This window comes from Meleagris gallopavo, chromosome 3 (genome assembly GCF_905368555.1).
Source record: "Meleagris gallopavo chromosome 3, MGAL_WU_HG_1.1, whole genome shotgun sequence".
In the NCBI taxonomy this organism is placed as follows: domain Eukaryota; kingdom Metazoa; phylum Chordata; class Aves; order Galliformes; family Phasianidae; genus Meleagris; species Meleagris gallopavo.
In genome coordinates, this window is record NC_139406.1 from 55,791,959 (window position 1) to 55,811,481 (window position 19,523).

Sequence of the window (19,523 nt, forward strand, 5' to 3'; positions counted from 1 at the left end):
TCCCCGCTCTCAGTGCTGCTCTCCAGCCCCTTCCTCCGCCCGCAGCTCCCCTCCCACCAGCCCTGCCCGCGCTTCGTCTGCGCGCCCCGTCGAGACGCCCCGGGGCTCCACCTCGGCCCCCTGGTTCTGGCGGCCCCCCGCGGCACGGCTCCCCGCTGCCCGCTCGCCGCCCTCCTGCGTAGACGCTGGGCTCTGCTTCCCCCGGCAGCCCCCCTCCTCGCCCCACCGCCGCCACAGCCCCGCCGCCGCCCCTCCCCGGAGCGCCGGAGATGCCCGGCGTGCCACGGAGCCGCGCCGCCGCAGCCCTGCGCTGTCCTCCAGCCTCCCGGCGCCGTGAGTACCGCTCGGGGCCGCCTCCGCCCCATCCTCCTCCTCCTCCCCCTTCGCCGCGGGGAAGCCGCCGTCCTCCCACGTCCCCCAACCGGCTCTGGACTCCGCAGCACCGCGGGCGGGGAAGGAGCGGCCCCGACGGCGCGGCCCCGGGGTAGCCCGCATAGCGCGCGGGATGAGGGGGCGGCTCCTGCCCGGCTGTCCCCGGTAGCGCCGTGTCTCGGAGGTGCCGCGCCGTAAGCGACGGGCGGAGAGAGCGGGCGGGAGGACGCATCCCTGCAGGTACTTAACGTGCGGGCGTGCTCCGTTCCCGCTTTGTACAAATGCGGCTCTTATTTAGGGAACCTCTGAAAACCTAAGCAGCCGTGCGAGCCCCGTGGCTGCATCGCCTCCCCCTCCGGCCCTTCCCACCTACCTCCCCCGAGCGCACGCACACGCGCACCCGCTCCCTCCAGCACTTCTCCCCGCCGGGCGCCCACTGCCCGCCTCGCTCCGCTCCCCCGTCCTCGCAGAGCGGCTCCGGCCGGTGAGGGGCGCATGCGCAGGGCCGCGGAGCCGCCGTCCCCGGGCGGAGAGCGCGCATCTGCCGGGCCGGCAGCGGGAGTGGGAGCGGGCACGGCCGCCCCACGGGTCCCCACCGCCGCCGACACCGTAAGTAGCTCGGTCCCGCGGCGGGACGAGACGGGACGGGACAGGGCGGGGGCTGCCTTGCCCCGGAGCCTGCGGTCCTCACGCCGGCATCGCGGGGCTCCCCTCCTCACGCGTGGTAACATCACCCCCCTCCGCCCCTCTGTGGGTCCCGACCTCTGCCGTCATTGGCACCGCCGTCGGGAGGAGGCTGCAGGTGGTGAGAGTGAGGCACGGCCGCAAATACTGAATGAGATTATCTCGGTACACGCCGATGGGAATTGCAGTAATTTACTAGCGACGCAATGTGCTTGGCTCGACCGTTCCGTCATTTCATTTTGGCTGTTGAAAAATGAGCGATCCGATCGCTCCGCGCCGTGCCGCGGTGCCCCGTGCGGTTTCCGAACCCGCGGCCGCTCCGTGCGGGGCAGCGGGGCCACAGCGCCGCCCTCAGCTCGGAACAACGAAGGGTGTGTCCGAGCCAACAGCAGGCTGTAGCGAGGCGTGCGGGGTGCTCCAGGACGAGAGCATCCCACCTACCCCCCACCCATCCCTGCCCTCGCTCTTGGTCTCGCATCTCGGGAGCACCACCGCTGAGGTGCTCCCCCTGCCCCGGGGCGGAGCACCGCGCCCGTTTCCGGCTGTTCTGGACTTCCCCGGGGCCCGGGGTCTCTCCCCGTGTCCCCGCTTCCCAAAATTCCGTCCCTCTGAACGGCCGCCACTTGTTGTCCCGAGCGGGCGGCGGGAAGCACCGCGAGGATCCTTCGCGCCGGGGAGCAGCGCGGTGCCCTCATCTTTGAGAGAGCGTTCTGCCCGCGGAGCCGCCGCGTGATGCAAAGGAGTCCACAGAGCGTCTGGGCCGAAGTGGCGGTGCGGGATGCCGAGTCCGGTATTCAGAGCGGAGCGTCGTAGCGCCACCCGAAGCGAATCGCGACGGCGGGCAGCGATAGGAGCGCAGCGTCAGTCTCTGCCCCACGGTGACTCACCCCGCGCAGCCCTCAGCGCACCGCACCGCAACCCGCTCCGGCGGGAGCCGCGTGAGTCACACCCGCGCCCGGCACCGCGCGGGATGAGTCAGCGGCCGCTCCGGCTGCGCGGCCCCGGCGCAGCGCCGTGAGTCACCGCGGGACGGCAGCGCCGCCCGGGCGGAGCGCTTCCCGGTATCGCCGAGCGGCCCGCGGAGTGCGGTGGTGGCGGAGAGCGGAGCGCTCCGTGCGTCGGGTGCGCTGTTTGCGTGGGGGAGGAGGTTTGTAAAGCGCGGAGCTGAATGAACTCGGTGTGCGTGTGCGTGCCTGAATATCAGCACAAGCAGTACTTGAAGCGATAGTCGCTCCGGCTGTAAAGCTGGAGGTGTGGCGGTTGGGGCCCGGTGTCGGCTGAGCTGAATTCCAGCTCACGATGATCCGGTTTGTGAACGGACTCAGTGTTGGGCAAACTTCACCCATGCTCACTTTTGAACCGCTCGACTGCCATGGCACCCATACACGTAGCTGGGTGCTTTTGTTGCTTTTGCTGTGTAAAAGATGTAAAACTCTCTCATCTTTCCGAATTTACAGGAGAAATAGCGACAGAGGGTGACTCTGCTAAGTGCATTTTAAAACAACTTTTTCAGTCAAGCCTTACAGGATGGAGTCCAAATCAGAGGTATCATAGAATCGCAGAATGGTTTGGGTTGGAAGGGACCTCAGAGATTATCCAATCCCAACCCCCTGCCTGTGGGCTGGGATGTCCCCCACCAGCTCAGCTGCCCAGGGCCCCATCCAACCTGGACTTCAACATCTCCAGGGATGGGGCACCCACAGCTTCTCTGAGCAGCTGTGCCAGTGAAGGAGCAGCAGAGAACGTTTAAGCCCCTGGCAGAAAACCTGAACTGAAGTGACACGATGGAGGCAGCTGTACCTGTTGTTATGTGGGTGTGATGCATTTTCAGCTATTTCTTTTGAAATGTAAAGCAATGCTTTGATCTGGAGAGATGAACCCGGCTCCTCTGAGCTGCTGCTCATCTGAAAAAATAAAGGAAATATACCAGGTAAAGACACTAGGTTTGTGGACCCAAAAGCATGTCGTAATTGTTACTTACACTCAGGGAAAGGTCCTGCTGTCCAGTATCTGCTGAGGCCTTCAGCAGGCCCAGGTGCAGCCGTGGCACAAAGCTGCGTTATGTGGTATGGCTGCCAGCATCCCCTTACTGACAGCCATCCCTCGTTCCTACATTCCCAAAAATTGCCATTGTCTCACTTCTGTTGCAAGATGCCAAATCTCTGCTAACACGAAATCTCCAAAGAGCTCCTACTAGGAACTCACTCAGCAGGTAACACAATAACTATGCCTAAAGCATGTGTGTGTGTGGGGATGCGTTCATTAACATGTATTTAATTCTTCTATATTTAAAACAGCACACTGCTTAGTGCAGGAAACATGTGTCACTTTCCTCAATGAAGAGGAGGAAACACGACTATCAAACTTTCTATTCATATTTCAGTTGACAACAAACTGCCATAGCCTACAGTTCTTATGAAGAATTTCAAATATTCAAATATTTCTGAATTAATAAAAATAAAGATTTGTGGAATCATAGAATCACCAAGGTTGGAAAAGATCTCCAAGATCACCCAGTCCAACCATCCACCTACCACCAATATTTTCCCCACTAAACCATGTCCCTCAGTACCAACATACAAATGTCTCTTGTGGTGACCCAAACACCTCCCTGGCCATCCCATTCCAGCATCTGACCACTCTTTTGGAGAAGAAATGTTTCCTATTATCCAACCTGAATCTTCCCTGGCACAACTTGAGGCCATTCACTCTTGCCCTATTGCTAGTAACATGGGAGAAGAGGTCAACCCCCACTTTGTCACAACCTCCTTTTGGGTCATTGTAGAGAGCAATGAGGTCTCCCTGAGCCTCCTCTTCTTCAGACTGAACAATCCCAGCTCCCTCAGCCGCTCCCCGTAAGACTTGTGCTCCAGACCCCTCACAGCCTTTGTCCAAGAGACATTTGTATGTTGGTACTGAGGGACATGGTTTAGTGGGGAAAATATTGGTGGTAGGTGAATAGTTTGACTGGATGATATTGGATGTCTCTTCCAACTTTGGTAATTCTTTGATTCTATGAAGTGCCTATGTGCAAAAGACTGTCCTATAGGATATAGGTAGCTGAGAGATCCCCTATGTGTAGCTAATGATCATCCCTAGGGATGGATCAGGAATGTCTGCAGAAGTCCCATAGAGCACAAAGCAGGTGGATGCAGAACTCCACTGGAAAGCATGATCCAGGGAGACTCATCTGGTCCAGCCCACAGCACAGCAAGGAGTTTTACCCCAGAAACTCCTCATGTCACCTGAACATCAACCGTCTTGTTCGGAGATTTTATTCCCCATACAAAGAGCAACTCATGCAATGATAACTTACTTTTTATTATTATTTTATACAGTATTTGAAGTCTCTCAGACTCAGTGCAGATGGGTCATAACTGGTGCTGCTGATGCAGCGCTCCTAAGTTCTTTCAGCTGAGACTGAATGGTGACAAAAGTTTGAGAATGCCACCTCCCACCAGAGTGACTTGATTTTAACAAACTCAGATCCCACTGACTACCCAAGAACCCACAGAATAGTGCCTTTTAGTCCTTCCCTATTCATATGAACTAGAAAGACTTCTATTAACTTATGGCTACCCAAGCTCTCACCAAGTAAACAGAGGTGTCCTTGATAGCGGGCAAACTAATAGAACTGGACATAGAGATTTATTTCATTTATTTCATTTATTTCATTTCCAGCAGTTGGCTAAACCTGTACCCAGACTAATAATAATAATGCTGGAGATAGTAAAGTTAAACTACTTTGTTAAGGTATCTTACCTCATTCCATCACAAATCACAGAACTTTTAGGTCTGTTTCAGAACACATATGAACGCTCCATCACCACTTGTTAAATTTTTTTCCCCATTGAAATCCATTTCAAGCCAGGCAAATTTCTGCTGCATATGGTGGGGGACAGAGGAAACAGACCCCAATTCTCAAGATCAAGCAGTATCCACTATAGAGGCTTCCTCTACAGTTTGTTCTTGCTTCATAGCACCTCCTAAGGGCCCTGGAAATCTGAGAAGATAAAGGAGGCTCACGGCACAGGGAGTTTACAGCAACGGCAATTCCATTTTGGTATAAAGAGACTATCTAGAGGAAGATAAGCAATTTCTGATTGTGTTATTTTTTCCCATCAGACCAAACTTTAGAAACACAGATCTCTCTTGCAGCATAGCAACCTAGTGAGGGAATTTCAGGTGATAGGGAATTAAAAAAGCATGAGAGAGCAAGGAGCATCTGAGTTTGATGAGATGCTGGCATACTGAGGGTAACTCATCACTCACAAGCTAGGTTGATGAATGTCCCCCTAAGCTCTCTTCACGGACCTTTCTTCCCTTACCTTGAAGAAGTGATACAAGTCTTGCCCAAATCTTCAAAAAACAAAGCTCAGTGTGACTGCCCAAGGGACTTTCAAAATCAACAGGCCAGTAATCTGGACCAAGAGGTTGATCATTATAAAGATTACAAAATTTCTCTGTGAGGATAAACCTATCAGCCTGATCACTGGTTCTTTCCCACTTCAATGCCATATTGACTGAAAAGCAGGCTCCTATCTGATGTAGGTGATCTGGAGGCACCAGGTGTAGGAGGATGGCTCTGTACCTTATTTTCATCAGCAATGTACCCTCTTCTTCTACAGCCAAGTAATAGCTCCGAAGAACCCCTTACTCTTGGAAACACACACACTTCAGCTCTCAGAGTTCCTCAAACTCCAAAATCTTCCAGCTGATTGCTACAGCTAATGCTTTCCCTGCCCAGCTGTGTACACGCATTTATCCACAACGTCACGTTTGCGGTTTAAGACAACAGGGATCATTCTTTCAGTTTAAAACAAAACAGCAAAGCAAATCATTAATCAGGCTGTAAGCCACCTCTTCTGCTATGTGTAAAAAGCAGCAGCTGGAGGGGAGCAGTGCACTTGTGCCTCTTCCTCTGCTTCCTTGTGCCACTGCCTGCGAGTCTGCAAAGTGTATTCTCAGCTGGGACCCAGAAGGAAACGTAGTTAACTACATACACGTGTATCAACATCTGTACTTTCCTTTACCAACTTTATAAGTATGCTATTGGCTCATTATGCCATTGGTAATTGCCATTTTTCAGTATTAAAACAACCTGATTGCCTGCAGTGTTGGTCTGGAAAATAAGGAAAGCCCTCTCGTGGCATTAGCAGTCACACTTTCATTTTGATTACAGGTGATTTAAGTTCTTCAACCTAATCCTGTGGAATGACAAGCCTGCAGAGATAACGTCACTAATACTGTGTATTATAGCAGTAGGGTCCACAGGGCAGTAAGCAGAGCCTAGTAACTTACAGTGGGTTCAGATCTCATGTTTGGTATTTATATGGTCTCAGAGTGATCACAGTTTCATGTTGCAAGCATGAATTTTTAACTGTATTTCACAGTTCTGCTTAGAAGATGGAACCACAAGATGTAGATGCTTTATACAAGACATCTGTTTCTTCTGCGTATTAATAATTCTTATGTGACCAAAGGGAGTTAGTCCCAATGAAATAGAATAAGTAACGATGTAACTGTGGTTTGGTTTAGAGCCAGAGGTTACAGTGGTGCTGCATGGATCATTGGCTCATTGCTTGTTCCTTGAATCTGGACCAACAGATGGATTTTTTCTTAGTACAATCCGCCAAAGGAGTTTCTCCAACTTGTAATAATGTGCTGCACTCACGCAGCCCGTGATACCCACAGGTACTCACACAGAGGAGTAAATTACTTCCTGTATCTTAACACGGTACTCCTGCTAACACAGCACAGAAAGTCACGTCCTTTCAGTTTGTGACCCACTCCAAACCTTTATCACATGTACCATACGGGAAAAAAAAGTAAATTTATTCTGCTCAGTCCTTTCTTTTCCATAATCTGTGTAAGAAGAGATGGACATTCATAAATATGTGTAATATCAGAAAACTAGAGTGATGAGGCAGTAGAACAGCTGTCCAGAGAGACTGTGGGTGCCCCATTCCTGGAGACACTCAAGGCTATGCTGGATGGGGCCCTGGGCAGCTGAGCTGGTGGGAGGCAGTCCTGCCCACAGCGAGGGGTTGGAACTGGGTGTTCTTTGAGGTCCCTTTGAACCCAAACCATTCTGTGATTCTATGAAATCTTCTGGATGAATAATTCACAAATGAACCGAAGAACTCACTGCTACCAGGTAGTTTTTATTGAACAGCTATGTCTGTACTCTTCATCAAAAATGTCAAAGAAGAACTGTGAAGAAGAAACTGAAATGGCAACTGTGGAATCCAAAAAGATTTTTTTGAATTAACATATAGGAGGATGAGGTGGGGTGAAAGAGCATATTCCTCCTCCATCCACCACCCTCTATCTCTTCCCTTGAATAAAAGCTAACAGGAACCAGTTTTTCCACATACCACTGTCAGTTAACTGCAGAATGGATTATTAGGGAGATGAATGTGTGAACTACCTATGTAAAACATCTCAGAAGGAAGCCTGGATAGGTTAGGCTGCATAAACAGTATACATCTCTGACTCCAAGTTACTCTTCTCTTGTCAATTATAACTGTTTACTGTTCAAGGAAGCCTGAAAAACTGTTACATATATTACCAATCCCTCAGTGTATTACAGTTTTTACATTCTAATTGAACCACAAAGACTTTTAAAAACTTTTAAAACAGCAGAGGCACCTGAAGGGAAGTTAATATTTAGTCTTTTATTCTATTAGTATGAAACTTGAATTTCCAGATGTGATCTGCATTTCACATTTACGCTTCCACACTTTGAAATGAGCGATGCTGTGGGTTTTTTGGAAGCTGTGTTCTTTTTCTGATTTTCTACGTCTGGGCATTTACGTATTGCTGCTGAGATTAGGTCTATAGATTTACAAATGGGTTATCATTTCTGTCTGCACTGTTCTTGTGCTTTATTCTTCCTGCAAAACAGGTGCATCTTCTGCTCAGCATGTCATACATATTTCTTTTGGGAGAGTGGGTGGTTCTCACAAAAAAAAAAAAAAAAAAAAAAAAGCAAAATAGAAACTCTTAAGATCTATAAAACAAAAAGAAATTCAGCAGAAAAAAAAAAAATCCAGCAGAACTGAGTGCTGTGCTCTGCTAAAATAATGCACGTATTTCTGACTCTCCTTAACTCTGTGACAACGTCTCTGCATTCCTCCTCCATCTCACAACAGCATTTCCTAGACTTGTGCGAACATTCTAAACAGGCAACTTTTAACTATCTTCTCTTTGGCTCTCAGATTATATTTCAAATATGGTACTAAATTATCAACACAAAACTAACCCCAAATCTGTAACTGCTAATTTTAGTTTCCCTACAATCATCATGGTCTCGAGAGAAGATTTCATAGAATGGCCTGGGTTGAAAAGGACCACAATGATCATCGAGTTTCAACCCCCCTGCTATGTGCAGGGTCACCAACCACCAGACCAGGCTGCCCAGAGCCACATCCAGCCTGGCCTTGAACGCCTTCAGGGATGGGGCATCCACAACTCCTTGGGCAACCTGTTCCAGTGTGTCACCACCCTCTGAATGAGAAACTTTCTCCTAATATCTAACCTAAACCTCCCCGTCTCAGTTTAAAACCATTCCCCCTTGTCCTATCACTATCCACCCTTGTAAACAGCTGTTCCCCATCCCGTTTATACACTCCCTTCAAGTACTGGAAGACCACAATGAGGCCCCTCCCAGAGCTTTCTCTTCTCCAAGCTGAACAAGCCCAGTTCCCTCAATGTTTCCTCATAGGAGAGGTGCTCCAGCCCTCTGATCATCTTAGTGGCCATCCTCTAGACCCATTCCAAGAGTTCCATATCTTTCTTGTGCTGGAGGCCCCAGGCCTGGATGCAGTACTGCAGATGGGGCCTCACAAGAGCCAAGTAGAGGGGGACAATCACCTCCCTCTCCCTGCTGACCACTCCTCTTTTAATGCAGCCCAGAACTCAGTTGGCCTTCCAGGCTGCAAGAGCACACTGCTGGCTCATGTCCAGCTTCTTGTCCACCAGGACCCCCAAGTTCTTCTCTGCAGGGCGGACTGCTCTCAAGGGGCTCTTCCCCCAGTCTGTATAAACACCTGGGATTGCACTGGCCCAAGTGCAACACCTTTGCACTTGGCCTTGCTGAACCTCATTAGGTTTACGTGGGCCCACTTCTCCAGCCTGTCCACGTCCCTCTGGAAGGCTTAGCTACCTGAAAAAAAACCTTACACACAAAGGTATCATTTGGTACAGGAGGATGACTGTTACATATCCAAGGATCAAACACAATCCAACTGAAGCACTGGAGCACTGGCACAAGGTGCACAGAGAGGCTGGGAGCCTCCTTCTCTAGAGGTGTTCAAAGGCACTTTGGATTCTTTCCTGTGTAACCTGCTGTAGGGAACTTGCTTTAGCAGGGGGTTGGGCTAGATGGTCACAAGAGGTCCCTTCCAACCCCTGTGACCCTGTGAAGCTGCACTCACTTTTCCACAAGCTGGTAATTCATCTACAAACACACCAGGCACTAAGACACAGCACAACTCCCGGAGTAAGAGAGCACATACTAAGTGCTGCAGAGCAAGGCTGAAGCTCACACAGGTCAGAAAGGGACAGTGCGTGCAGCACAGCTTGTCATTTCACTGACCTTTTTTTTTTTCTTTAACAATCAGCAGAACTTGGGCTCCACCAATAATTGTCTCATTGTTTGTTTGCAGGCTTGAAGCTGTAGCTTTCAGTCGATTTTTATGACAAAACTAAAATGATAAAACCCAGATGTGCTTTACATTTCCCTTGTCCTGCTCTCTTGCAGCCCATGGGATCGGAGCGGACGGAGATGCGCAAGCGGCAGATGGCAGCAACCCAGGAGACCCCAGGCACGATGCAGACTCAGCACAGCGTAGGGAACCGCGGGCCCAACGCCTGCTGCTTCTGCTGGTGCTGCTGCTGCAGCTGCTCCTGGTACGGCTCTTACCCAGCACAGAAGGGGAGGGAGGTAACAGCCAGCACGTGGGACAGCAGGAAGCAAACAAACCGCCTGGGGCATTCAGCAACACTGCAATTAGGAGACATTGCTTTTTACTGCAGTGCGTTTTTTTGCCACTGAAATAACAATATATACATGTTTAATCTCTGTACAGTACCTTCAGAAGAGGATAAGTAGGAAAGCATTTTAAGAGATGTTTTAGTCCTTGCGTTAGCCTTTCTCTAAGCTTTGCAGGTGCACACACACACAAGCGATCACCTTCTTAATGAAGCCCCAGCAACACATTCCACTGAAGTTAGAAACAGAACAACAAAAAAAGACAGTTAGAACATTAACTCTTATATACCTCCTTTTAGAAATCCTTATCATTCTCTCTCTGCTTATCTTGTTAGTGAGCATCTAAGTCTGATTCTATTTCTATAGCCATTTACCCTTAGACAAAAGGCTGTGGTACCAGGTGGTCCTCAGCTCAGGGAAACCCTGGCTTTTAGTTGTCTGCATTAGTACTCAGGGTCAGAACTTAGAACATCTCAGCAGCTGAAGGAATAGACCCAAGCCTCACCCATCCCTACAGAACTGCAGGTGTGATTCAAGTGAAATGTTTTGTCTAGCTTCTCCCCCCCCACCCCTTTTACTTCCTTTTTCTTTTATTTTTCTTCCCTGGTAGCCTTTGTTAGCTGCAACCTAAGAACTGGTTGTTCTTGGCCTTTTCCTTGAACTGGTGTATCACCTACTAAATGAACACTTAATGTATATCATGTACTAATAGTGATTCTCCTCAACCTTGAGCTTCATTGGGACTCCCAGTAAAAAGCGAAAGCAATACCATAATGTGTAACAGTTCTAGATGGAGGATTGTGCCCTAGAAGGAACACAGATTGCTACAGGGAGTTAAGAGTACGTGTAAGGATGCGTAGGTCAGAAAGATAATAGCCAAGTGTCTGGCACTGCTTCTCTGTTGTAAAGGCAAGCAGATTTGTTGTCATTAATTAGTGGTGTCAACTCATGGCACCTGCAATTCATATCAAGCTAACTCTTGGGATCAGAGACTTTAAACACTGAAGTGTTCAGTGCTCACCTTCAGTAAATAGTGGACCAGAACATATTTTCAAAGAACTCCTATTACAAGCTTTTGAAGAGGAAAATTTATCAGGGAAGGAATCAAACAGGAAGAGGAGTCACTGGATTCCTTAAAAAAAAAAACAGAACAAAACAAAAAAAACAACAACAATTTGTCCACCTTCACTCTCATATCAGATGCAGTTTATTTCATTTAAAATTCAAGCAAAGCTTGCCATATTCTAAAGTCCTGTTCCTGTTTGGGGTGCATTACTAATTTAATGGGTTAGACCAGAATTTGCACTGAAATAAAGAAAAAAAAGTCTAAGTCATAAGAATTAAACCAAAACACTGACAGCACGCCGAGTGCTTCTTGTAAATACACTATCTACCATATGAACACTTCAGAGCAAGCAAACCTGGGACTGAAGTGGAAGAAAGAACCTGACTGACCAGACAAAGAATCTGTTCCACCATTACTTTTTCCCAACAGCAGCTGGTAGCAAATGCTTTGGAGAACATAAGTTAGGGAACAGTAAGCTTATCATTCCTTTGCTATTAGTACGCAGCTCGCCAGAGCCTATAGACACCCAACCCTGTCCGCCCTGATGGAAACAGAAAACATTTGTTAAGGACAAAAGGCTTCTTTTTTTGCAGGATGCCAAGGTCTCTGGCTCTATCCTACAAAGCCTTGCAGCAGGTGCTTAGAAGTAAACTATGGTAATGTTGAGACAGAAATACCATGCTGGTTAGGATCAGAGTTTGCTTCCTTGCAGAATGGTGCCTATACTCAACCATCACCATACAAACATCAGTGTCACCCGAGCAGTTGTCCACTACAATCTCATGTGGGTCATTTGGGACCTACATTATTACACTTACAAATACACTTGTATATAAGAAAAGAAAACCCCAGACATTTATCTATGAAGTCAGAGTACATAAAACTTGCATTTTGTCTTGGAAATTATTGATAAGTTTTTTGTTTTTTTTTTTTAATTTTTTACCTAATATTCCCAAGGATGCTGATTATCTGTGCACTTCACTATTCAAACAATTCAAAGAAAGCAATTTACTCAATAGATGGAATTATATTACCCAAATTTCATAATGTTGAAAATTCTTACTTACGCTCTAGAATAAAATAAGAATCCAATACAGGCTCCAAAACAGAGCTGCTCATTTTAGCTTTAAAAATAATCCCTGATTTCTTTGAGAACAATTGTTTTCTAGTAGCAAGAAATGCAAAACAAGCCATAATTAAGCTATTTTTATTCCCTGTTCATAAAACCTTTCCTCTAAATAGCTCAAGTACTTTGAACAGAAAAGTTATGAATAGGAATAAAAATAACAGTCTGCCTGAGTCATGCAGCTGATTTGCAGAACAGCCAATACCCAGCATACACTTAATAGTAGATTTAGAATGAAATGGTGAAACGAGTCTCTCAGTCAGATTCCCACAGCCCATGTTCGCTCTGCAGCTAAAACTGAAGCCTCCAGCATGCTACTCTTTGGAAACCTGAGAATATGCATTTTGAATCTTAGCTCTGTTTACCCATACGTTCCTAGGAAATGAGCTAACCCGCAAGGGCATCTTGTGAGGCACAGCATGACCTCTGAAGGCAACATTTCTTTTAGGCTGATTTGTTTTCTTCCCCTTTCTGTTGGATATGTTTGTTCCCGTCAGTCTAAAAACAACTCTGACAAGCACATCAGTTCTTGTGTGAGGAATACATACCACTTCTTTTATTAAAAAAAGGTCAGAACCACTGGTAAAAAGAATACTTAATGTAGACACAAAAATAATATAGAAAAGCACGAATAGGCTTTAACTACTTATTTTCTAAAAACACAAACTCCAGTAGTTCATTGGTTTGAATGTATGGTTCAGATGTTGCAGAGAAAAGATGTGCTTGCTCACAAATCTCACAAGAGGAAAGCTTCCCTATCTCTTCAGTTTTTCTCTCCTCTATTGCCAAACCTCCAGCCACTCTTCCCAAGCCTTGAAATATTACCATTCTCCATCCTCCCACCAGGTCCCTGCAGATGATGGACCACCCATGGAGACAGCAAGAGAAGGAATAAGTGGTAAATAGTAAGGCTGCAAATAAGACAAAGGCAAGAGCTTAAAAGGAAGAAGAAGAAAAAAAAAAAAAAAAAGAATTGATTGGTTTAACAAAAAGCCTTGCTAGAGACAAATGAGATTCTTAGAGATTAAAGCAAACTGTTACATTGAGGAAAAGAAAGATACAAATGAGGAAATAGAGTTTGGTATTTTCCTAGAAGTTGTAATAACGGTACCACTTTATCTCAGGTGAAGTACAGATTTAATATAAATTACTGGTTGTAAGTCACTGGAATGTTTTCTTCTTGACAAACTGTTAGCAGCTTTACAGATCAAATTGTTCGTGTGCACATGTGCATTTCTCACTGAAATGTAATAATCTCAGAATTCAGTCCCTGTTTGCTAAAAGGAGACATGCTAAAAGTCAGCATCAAAAGAATCATCAGCAAAGAAAAGAGAACACTCAAGTTTAAGTGACATAAAATAATTGCATCAAGGGTAACTTAGGTAAGAACAACACTGCAGTATAATAAACCTCAGTGGAGCACATATAGACTTTGTTGCAGATACAAATTACTTTCTATCCAAGGACACTCCTGATATTGTGTAGTTCTGCTGCATGAAAGTTGGCTAAACTTACACAACTGAAGAGCTAGCATCAGAGTATAACTATGGCTCCTGTTAGCATTTCTTTCACTCAACCTTTCCTTTCATAAAATTGGTAAAACTTTTGCTTACTACCTTACAGTCTTACTGTTAGAAACCAGGAAGAAGAGAGAGCAAGGAGAACATCCCATGAACTCCAAGCAGAGGGTATTCCGAACTGTGAGGAAAGGTATGGCTTTTATCATGTGCTCTATCAAACAAGAAATGAAACAAAAATTCAAATCTTATTAAATAATGAAAGTCAATTATCAGACATATGCAAATAAATGTGGATAATAATAAAGCTGAATTTGCAAGTCATCCATCTCTTGCTCCTGAAAGAACCAAGAGTCTGATGTATATCCTTTCATCCCATTTATATGCGGTGTGTAATCACATTCCAGTTTTCAATGCTTTCTGATTAAAAAACAAAAAAACACACATAGTAAATTACAGAGTCATAAAATCGTAGAATGGTTTGGGTTGGAAGCAACCTCAAAGCTCATGAAGCTCCAACCTCCTTCCCCTGCTGCAGGTAGGGCTGCCAATCTCCACATCTACTATTAGACCAGGCTGCCCAGGGCCCCACCCAAGCTGGCCTTGAACACCTCCAGGGATGGGGCATCCACAACCTCTCTGGGTAGCCTTACTGTAAACACAGTCTATCCTTTATCTGAAAAAAATTTAATACTTTCACCATTCAGTTAATACATAACTGGAGCTACCTGGCAGCTCGGCCTTAGAAAAGGCCTCAGATACTCTTAAGAACCAGGCATTTGTCTCTTAAGAGTTGCCCAAGCAGGTAGGAGGATCTGTGAAGCTGCAGTAGATTGGAGGGTGTCTGTTGTGGTATTTGGATTGTTGCTTTTTACATATTTTCATACACTTTGTAACACAGTGATTCAGTAAGGACTATTATGAATAATAAAAAGCTTAGTTGTTGCCGAGGGTTTTTTTTTTTTTTTTTTTACTGCAATTACTCTGAGCAGTAAAGTGCAATTTCTGCATCAACGTACAGGCAATCATCTTATCAAAAACGCATCTGTTTACTGCAGTTTGCACTTGGGTAGTTCCAGTAAGGAGTAAAGAGGTTCATGAACTTTGCATTTTTGTTCCATCATGATGGCAGATGCCTTCTACCAGATGAAAATAGTTTAAGTAACAATTGCTCATTTCTCTCTTGCCCTCTCATCCTACCTCCACAGCCCCGCTCCTACTCTTGAAGAAGTGAATGCTTGGGCTCAGTCATTTGACAAGTTGATGCTTACGCCAGCTGGTCGAAATGCTTTTCGTGAATTTCTACGAACAGAATTCAGTGAAGAAAACATGCTTTTCTGGATGGCCTGCGAGGAACTGAAACAGGAATCCAACAAAAGTGTCATCGAAGAAAAAGCAAGACTGATTTATGAAGATTATATTTCTATCCTTTCTCCAAAGGAGGTATATTGCTTTCCCCATTCTTTGGTGCTGTTTTGCACGGTTGATGTGTTTAAAGCTAGAATACCCGGGGAATATCTCTCATTCCCCACATTCCACTGCTAAGAAGTAGAGATTTAGGGGTAAAAGACAAACCCAGTACTGAGGTGAGATGGTCAGAACTACTTTCACCGTCTGTAAGAAAATTCTTCCTATGCTGCTTTGGCATGCTGATGTGAAGGCTTCAGTTTGAGGCACAACTTAACACAGAATCAGAATATCCTGAGTTGGGAAGGACCCATAAAGATCATGGAGTTCAAGACAGAGATGAAGATTTTATCCTTGCTCAACTTAAAATCTGTTGGACAAATCAGTGGTTTTCTTTTGCAGTGCACATAGATCAGGTCTCCAAAAGCACAGTAACCACAAACAAAGTGTTATTTGCACAGCACAAATTGCCTTTGTGTAAAAAGCAGCTCTCAAAATACGGCACACAACAAAAACGCTAGCTTGAAAATTTTTCAAATCTACCTGTCACTTTGCTGGTAAAAAATGCCCCAGGTTTCAAACATATCTTGATTCATAATTTGAGCATAATTCTAGAAGAAGGCAGGAATTTTAAACTTTCTTATATTCTTGCAAAAATTTGTACACTTCATTATTTGTGGTGCCAAGTTGCAGATAAAATGCAGATAAAAACGCTGTTTAAATCTAGTCAGTGCATTCTAGTAATGCTAACACCTTTCCACAGACTGGTGCTTACAGGAAAAAAAACCAAAACATCACTTGAATGCATGTGGAATCGTTCTATAACTATGCCTGTGGTTCACATCAATTCATCCTGCTTTTTAAGATAGGGATTTGATTGAGCACCGTCTTTCCAGGTTGCAATTTCCATCTGCGTCATCCTGCTTACTCCAAAGTCAGTCTCTTTACCACAGAACTACTTCCCAAGGAAACCAGCTGTCACAAAGCATTACAAATCCTCTCTGCTACAGAGCAGGAAGTCGGTCTGGAAATAATCTTCCAGTCTTTCAGGTTTTAGTAGCAACAGGGTTGCAGATGGGCTTGTTCAAGCAACACTGCTTCTATGAGAAACTTTCTCTGATGATATTCAATAGATTTTTATTGCCAAATTTCAACAGAATCATTCTTGGTGTAAATATACACGTATTTAACAGTCCTTATACTCTTAAAGGACACCAACTGAAACAATTAAAAAATATATATTTTTAAGCCAACAGAACAAATAGCAAAGAAACTGTACACCACTATTACTTACATGATTCTTTATTTTAACACGCAGGTCAGCTTGGACTCCAGAGTAAGGGAAGTGATTAACCGAAACATGCTGGAACCCTCACAACATACCTTCGATGACGCACAGCTTCAAATCTACACCTTAATGCACAGAGACTCCTACCCGCGGTTCATGAACTCTGCTATTTATAAGGACTTGCTTCGGTCCTTATCTGAAAAATCCATTGAAGCATAAGATTTTTTCTTATATGTATTTATTTTAAAACAAATGGGACTCTGGGCTACCCCGATCAACAGGGGATTTAGTATTCATTTACCTGAAAACAACTCAGGCAAGTTTTACTACAGACTGAATGCTTGGAACCCGCACAAGGCTCTGATACGATCAGCTAACGACAGTTTCTGATCAAATGAAGTATTACTTTGCAAAAGAGAATGAAGAACATTTATGTTAAAAAACAAAAAAAAAAAGCAGTATTTTTACATTGCAGCATCCAACTTGGACACAAGTCTCTTATAATGTATATCTGAAGTACTGAGCATGAAAACTCATTTTAAGTGGACTGTCACAGTTTTCTTGAAAGTCAAACCAGTTGCTCCATCCACACTACCACCAAAGTAAGAACAGTTGTACCGTCACTCTCTGGGTTACACAAGATCAAGTTTCACCTCCTGTATGAATTGTGCTCGGTGCAGGTAAACCCCACTTGTCTTATCTGATGCATAACATGTGATAATGGAAATCAGTAATGATCTCAAGTTTCCGAAAACTAATTTTTGAAATAATTAATGCTGCCTATAAAAACCTTTTGCTGAAAAATTGTTATTTTACTACTGGAGTTCACTGAGAGCATTTTTAAGTTCATACTTAACTTTATAACAAAATTATTTACTGAGTAGGAAGAAGAGTCTGGGGATTGAAATTCTCAAATAAAGCACAATTCTCACATATTTTTAACTTCCCTCTGTAGGTAGGTGTAAAAAGCATTTCATTGTTTGTTCCTGAAAGAGTGGCACTATCAGTCATCTTGGTTTTGTACACACTAATTTGACTTGTTCACTGACAGAGCTTGTAAGGCTTAGGTAACGAATACTCATACCTCACACTGACAAACGATGGAAGCCAGAACTATCTCATTCCATAGCACTTTTTCAGACTGTCCAAAAGAAAAGCAACAGCTTTATCAGCTAATAAACTTACGTTCATTACACTTCACCCAAGGCATTACATTACTCCTAATTCTAGCACCGTGAAAAGCATTAAAAGAGCACTTTCAGGAAAAGAAGAAAAAGAAATGGGAATAGCAAAGCAAAATTTAGGATATTAATTTGTCTGCCTCAGTACACTAGATAGGAGATGTGATCTCCCCTAACCATATTCACATTATCAAACAAATAAGGAGCTTTTTCACTGCAGCAAAAGACCTAACACAAGGTAAGTTTACAATAGCTGTGGACTAGTTTCTACAGTCTCCTTCCAAAACTGACACGATTCAACACACCAACTTAAAAACAACAACAACTCATAAAACTAACCACCTTGAAAGACTGGAAAGCAAAGCTCTTTTTTCCTTCAGTATGAAACCGGATGACCCGGAGCACTAAGTCAAGAGGAATCACTTCTACCTACTTCTACTGCAGATGTGCCACTGCTTCATTTATGAACGCAGGTTCTCTAAACTGACTTTGGCATATCCCAAAACACTACCAGTACAGCCTTGGTTATATAAAGTATAGCATGCTAGGCAACAAAGGAACAAACTGGACCTATTGATAAGGCAGCATTCAGGGGAGCTTGCAGTCAAACTGAGAATGCCAGTGGTGCTATTTGAATCAGACTGGGTAATGCTGCTCTAAAACTCCAAGCTGACAAAGTAAGTTTAACTAGGTTAGATTCTGCTTGCTGGAAAGATCAGACACACATATCAAAAAAAGTTCAAAGCGTGCCATTTCACTGAAATGGACTGTTTCATTTCTTTTAAGTTATCTCCTTTCCCTGCAAAGATACCTCATTAAAAGCTGGAAGACAGCTGGAACACTCATACTTTATAGTAGACAATGCATTCTATTATCCTGTGGAAAAAAAAAATATATATATATATGCTGAAATTAAAGGGGAGACAAAATGATATTGGATTGGACAGTTCTATGGCTAATATGAGAGTACTTAAAGAAAAAGTAGTTATTTCTAAGCTTATTTCCCATTTTCCATATTCCATAATAATTAAAATACTCAAGGTAGTTTTCATTTTATTTCTGCATTACAGTGTGCTGATATTTGCAGTGCTCATCTTTCTTGGAAAACCTTAAACTTTAATGCTGAGTTTTAAATTTAAACTGACATTCAATACTAGTCCCTAGGCACCCTGAGAGTATCTCATACAAAATAAGTCACTTCTTCCTTCAACAATGTTATTTTGAGGCTGTTCAATGCTGGATTTAATTGAAGGAAAAAGAAAAAAAAGAAAAAGGCAAAACAAAACTCACACAGAAGACAAGTTTTTAACTACGCTTCATTATGATGTACTTGCTAATTGTGCACAAATCTTTTCCACTGCAAATGTGAATTATAAGTTACTATAAGCAAGACGTTATAGAGAAAAGAAAACAATAATATTGATGCAAAATATTATTTATAATTCATAAAGTAAAAAATTACAAAATCAACTTATCCTAGCTTGAAAATAAGCATGGGTGGTTTGCCTTGGCCTTTATTTAACCACAGGATATCATTAAGCTATAACAAGTATCCAGCCCACTGGTATTTTCTTCAATGTCTGTACTTTAAAAACCAACAACTCTCACAGAACATGCATACTGTTAAAGACTGCTTTTTTCCAAGAGCCTGCTAAGTAGTATTAAAATTGTATGGCCTCCTTCAGTCAACACATTGTGCTTTATACTGACCTTTAAAAGTAATTAGCACAGTACAAATGGAGGAGGGAAAAAAAAAAAACATCTAAACATACACAGGCTGAAAGATTCTACTGTATCAATTAAAATTGATCAGAGAAACATTAAGCATGCCTCCTGATTAATAACAGCTGAAACAGAAAATGTGATCAGAGTCCACCTCAATGTTAT

At 44.4% G+C, this 19,523-nt stretch overlaps 1 protein-coding gene across 4 annotated transcripts; it reads left to right on the plus strand.

Moving 5' to 3' along the window:
- Window positions 1-472: 472 nt before the first annotated feature.
- Window positions 473-19,397, plus strand: RGS20 (regulator of G protein signaling 20). Of its 4 annotated transcripts, none has more exons than XM_085221099.1 (5): window positions 473-612; window positions 9,821-9,969; window positions 13,867-13,953; window positions 14,969-15,203; window positions 16,486-19,397. In XM_085221099.1, exons 2-5 carry the CDS (start codon window positions 9,824-9,826, stop codon window positions 16,672-16,674), a joined length of 657 nt encoding a protein of 218 aa, XP_085077225.1. In that variant the 5' UTR covers window positions 473-612; window positions 9,821-9,823; the 3' UTR covers window positions 16,675-19,397. The 4 variants fall into 4 exon arrangements, with proteins under 4 accessions (XP_085077225.1, XP_085077223.1, XP_085077224.1 ...); XM_085221097.1 differs by lacking the exon at window positions 473-612 and adding an exon at window positions 724-981; XM_085221098.1 differs by lacking the exon at window positions 473-612 and adding an exon at window positions 1,015-2,203.
- Window positions 19,398-19,523: the final 126 nt, after the last annotated feature.